General features: G+C 36.1%; 1 protein-coding gene across 1 annotated transcript; it reads left to right on the top strand.

Annotated features, from left to right (window-relative positions):
• The first annotated feature begins 554 nt into the window (after window positions 1-554).
• Window positions 555-3,038, top strand: LOC110715805 (putative GDP-L-fucose synthase 2). The gene is made up of 3 exons (XM_021894420.1): window positions 555-804; window positions 1,643-1,753; window positions 1,854-3,038. Exons 2-3 carry the CDS (start codon window positions 1,735-1,737, stop codon window positions 2,801-2,803), a joined length of 969 nt encoding a protein of 322 aa, XP_021750112.1. The 5' UTR covers window positions 555-804; window positions 1,643-1,734; the 3' UTR covers window positions 2,804-3,038.
• Window positions 3,039-3,493: the final 455 nt, after the last annotated feature.

Genomic DNA, 3,493 nt, shown 5'->3' with positions numbered 1-3,493 from the left:
TTAGAGGAATTGTTCAAGACTATGAAGAAGCGCTCAAAGCAATATAGTAGCACAAAGACAGCCACCGAGAAAGTTGTTGAGGCTTGAAGAGGATGCATCCATTGCAGAGGTAGAAGATGGTGATAAATTATTGCATGTTATGTTACTCGAACTCTTCATTTTGTTTAAATATAAATCTTATGGTCTGATTTGATATGACATCTTGATTACACTAACCTTATCCGTATTTGTGAGCTAACATATGAGATATATATATACACACCAAAAAAAAAAAATCATTTGGGATCAAAGTTAAGTTGGTATGACAACTTGATTTCACTAATTTTATCCTTATTTGTGTACATAAAATTGAGAGAAGAAGAAGAAAAAAAAAAAAACAATTACTCCGTATCATTTTGTTACATTTGCTTAATGTGCATGTTTTTCATATACTTGTACTTAACAATTGACAAAGTAAGTAAGTAACCCAACGCAATCTGAATCATATAGTGTTAACCTGAAAACGACGATGACCTAATTAACATCCAATTGGCCCTGACCGGCTAAGAGCATAGGAGGGACCGAGGGAGTACAAGTTAGTAGTTACTTTTGCACGATAGGTCGCCGTTTAAAGCCCTTGTTCATAAATAAACAATTAAAATATCAATCACAGTTCATCAAGCTCCGAAAAAGAATATCCAATTTCATTCTATACAAAATTAAATTGTGATAATTCCCATTTATAGGAATTTCACAGAAGCATCACCACCCAATCAGGCAATCAGCAAGAACTCAGAAGCCGCACCCGCTATCACCGACACATAGGTAAAGAATTGTACTCTGAAAACCCTTCTTTCTCTCTCTTCTTGTTGCTAAATTTTGCTTGAATCTGTAGAAACCCAGATTTAAAATCTTGATTATAATGTAATTTTATGTAATTCCCACAAAATTTGGAAGTGAAAGTAAAATCTGGGTCTTTGAGACATAATGTCGAACAGGTAATGTGCACATTGTATTAGATGTTTTAGATCAATGGGGTCTGATCTATTCTCCAAAAGGGTAGGTTTTTGTCATCATGATTTCTCTATTCTTTTCTATGATCTGCTAGTAATATGAATTATTGTTTTTTGGGTGGATTGATGAAATTAGATTACTTAAATGGTTGAGTAGTCTGAATGCAGATCAAATGTGATGAAATGTAGTGATTTGAAATATAATTGTTTGGGTAGATTGATGAAACTATCAAATGGGATGAATAGAAGTCAATATTGAATGCAAAATTGCTGTCAAATGGGATGAATAGAAGTGAATATTGAATGCAAACATGTTGTTTATTAGTATTGTAATTATTAAGAAGTGGGAAATGAACACTGTGAAATCTTCTTCCATGGTTGCAATTTGCAAACAAAGGTTTTGACTTGGGACCAAAATCTTCATTTTGGGTTGAGATTACAAGATTTTATCATGTAGGTTCTTCGATATCATAGGCGATTTTCATTAGTGTTTGTGCAATTGTTAGTAAAAAGATTTCTTATGACATAACATTATTATTTTTCCCTGTGTTTTAACATCAACTATAGATTACAGTAACATTGATTTGTGCCGCCTGAAAATTGAAATGTCTGGATCTTCCACTGATAAACTGATTGTTGGGTGTCTGCAGATTTGGAAGTTGCCCTTTTATGCATTAAACATTATCTAAATCAGAGTTGAAGCTCTATCTGTGGTTGCTTCGATTCTGCCTCTTCCGTAATCATGGTTGACACCAATGCTGGTAATTTCACGCTTCATCCTTTCCTCCTTGATCTCTCATATTTTCTGTATGATTTGAATGATTTGATCTATATCGTCTTATTATCTTGATTTTGTTTCAGGTTCCTTCTTCTCTGAAAAATCGGCGAAGATTTTTGTAGCAGGTCATCGAGGGTTAGTGGGATCTGCCATAGTTCGCAAGCTGCAATCATTTGGATTCTCCAACCTTGTTCTCCAGACACATTCTGAACTTGACCTTACTGTCCAATCTGCTGTTGATACTTTTTTCGCTTCTGAGAAGCCTAAATATGTTATACTTGCTGCTGCTAAAGTTGGGGGAATCCATGCTAATAACACTTACCCTGCCGATTTCATTGCCATTAACCTTCAGATTCAAACCAATGTCATCCACTCATCTTTCACCCATGGTGTCGAAAAACTCCTCTTTCTTGGCTCCTCCTGCATTTACCCTAAGTTTGCTCCTCAACCAATCACGGAATCTGCACTTTTAACTGGTCCTTTGGAACCCACCAATGAGTGGTATGCCATTGCTAAAATTGCAGGAATCAAGATGTGCCAAGCTTATCGAATTCAACATAATTGGGATGCAGTTTCTGGTATGCCCACTAATTTATATGGCCCTAACGACAATTTCCATCCTGAGAATTCCCATGTTTTGCCTGCGTTGATTCGGAGGTTTCATGAGGCGAAGGTGAGGGGTGATAAGGAGGTGGTTGTGTGGGGAAGTGGGTCTCCTTTGAGGGAGTTCTTGCATGTCGATGATCTTGCTGATGCTGTAGTGTTTATGATGGACAAGTATAGTGGGTTGAGCCACTTGAATGTCGGGAGTGGCAAGGAGGTGAGTATTAAGGAGTTGGCTGAGCTTGTGAAGGAGGTGGTTGGATTTGAAGGGGAGCTTGTTTGGGATAAGACTAAGCCTGATGGAACCCCAAGGAAGCTTATGGACAGCTCAAAGTTGATGGAATTGGGTTGGGAACCCAAAATTTCTCTTAAAGATGGTCTTGTAGATACTTACAAATGGTATCTGGAGAATTACGCTGCCAAGCATTAATGCTTGCATTACTCAGGTGAAGACTGTTCCCCAGCTTGGCAGATATTAGTTGCTTGTTTTGATACTGTTAATTTGTATCCATTACATGATAAAGCTATTTGTAGTACCTTTTTTGTTTAAAATTGTACCATTTCATATCATAAGTATTCTGAAAACCTTAATCTTATAAATGAATTATGTGACCATCCTTTTTTGAGCTAATTGCCATATTGATCAAACTGTTTCATTGAAAAAGGATTCTTTTCTGTTTATGCTTATGTCTTTTCTTTCTCCATTGAATAGATTTTGGCTTGAAGTTTTTTAGTTGATTTTGACTTGTAGTTCACTAAATTTGATGCAAGGTAACCTACTTGTGCAAACTTTTTCTTGTTTGTTGATGTAGAACTATAAATGTTAATGTTGAAATCATTACAAACATGGGGATGCAGATTTATGATTATGATGTTGTGCATTGTAAGGTGCCATAGTAATCGGTTATTTCATCTCATATTAATTAAAGAGTACCTGTTTAAAGGTCTCATGGGTTGGTTATTTGTTAGCTTCATAGTCTTGTTAGATGTTGTGTCAATCCTACTAAGTAATTTAGCTATTTTGGTGCATAGTAGAATTCTCAGGCACGTAGAAGAATATGAGCAAATGGCTAAGTAGTGAAGGCATGGGATGGCACATATATGTAGTAGACTAGTAGTA

Source organism: Chenopodium quinoa, unplaced genomic scaffold, assembly GCF_001683475.1.
Source record: "Chenopodium quinoa cultivar QQ74 unplaced genomic scaffold, ASM168347v1, whole genome shotgun sequence".
Lineage (NCBI taxonomy): Eukaryota > Viridiplantae > Streptophyta > Magnoliopsida > Caryophyllales > Amaranthaceae > Chenopodium > Chenopodium quinoa.
The sequence above is the reverse complement of the archived record's forward strand: the minus strand, read 5'-3'. Positions and strand labels throughout refer to the sequence as shown.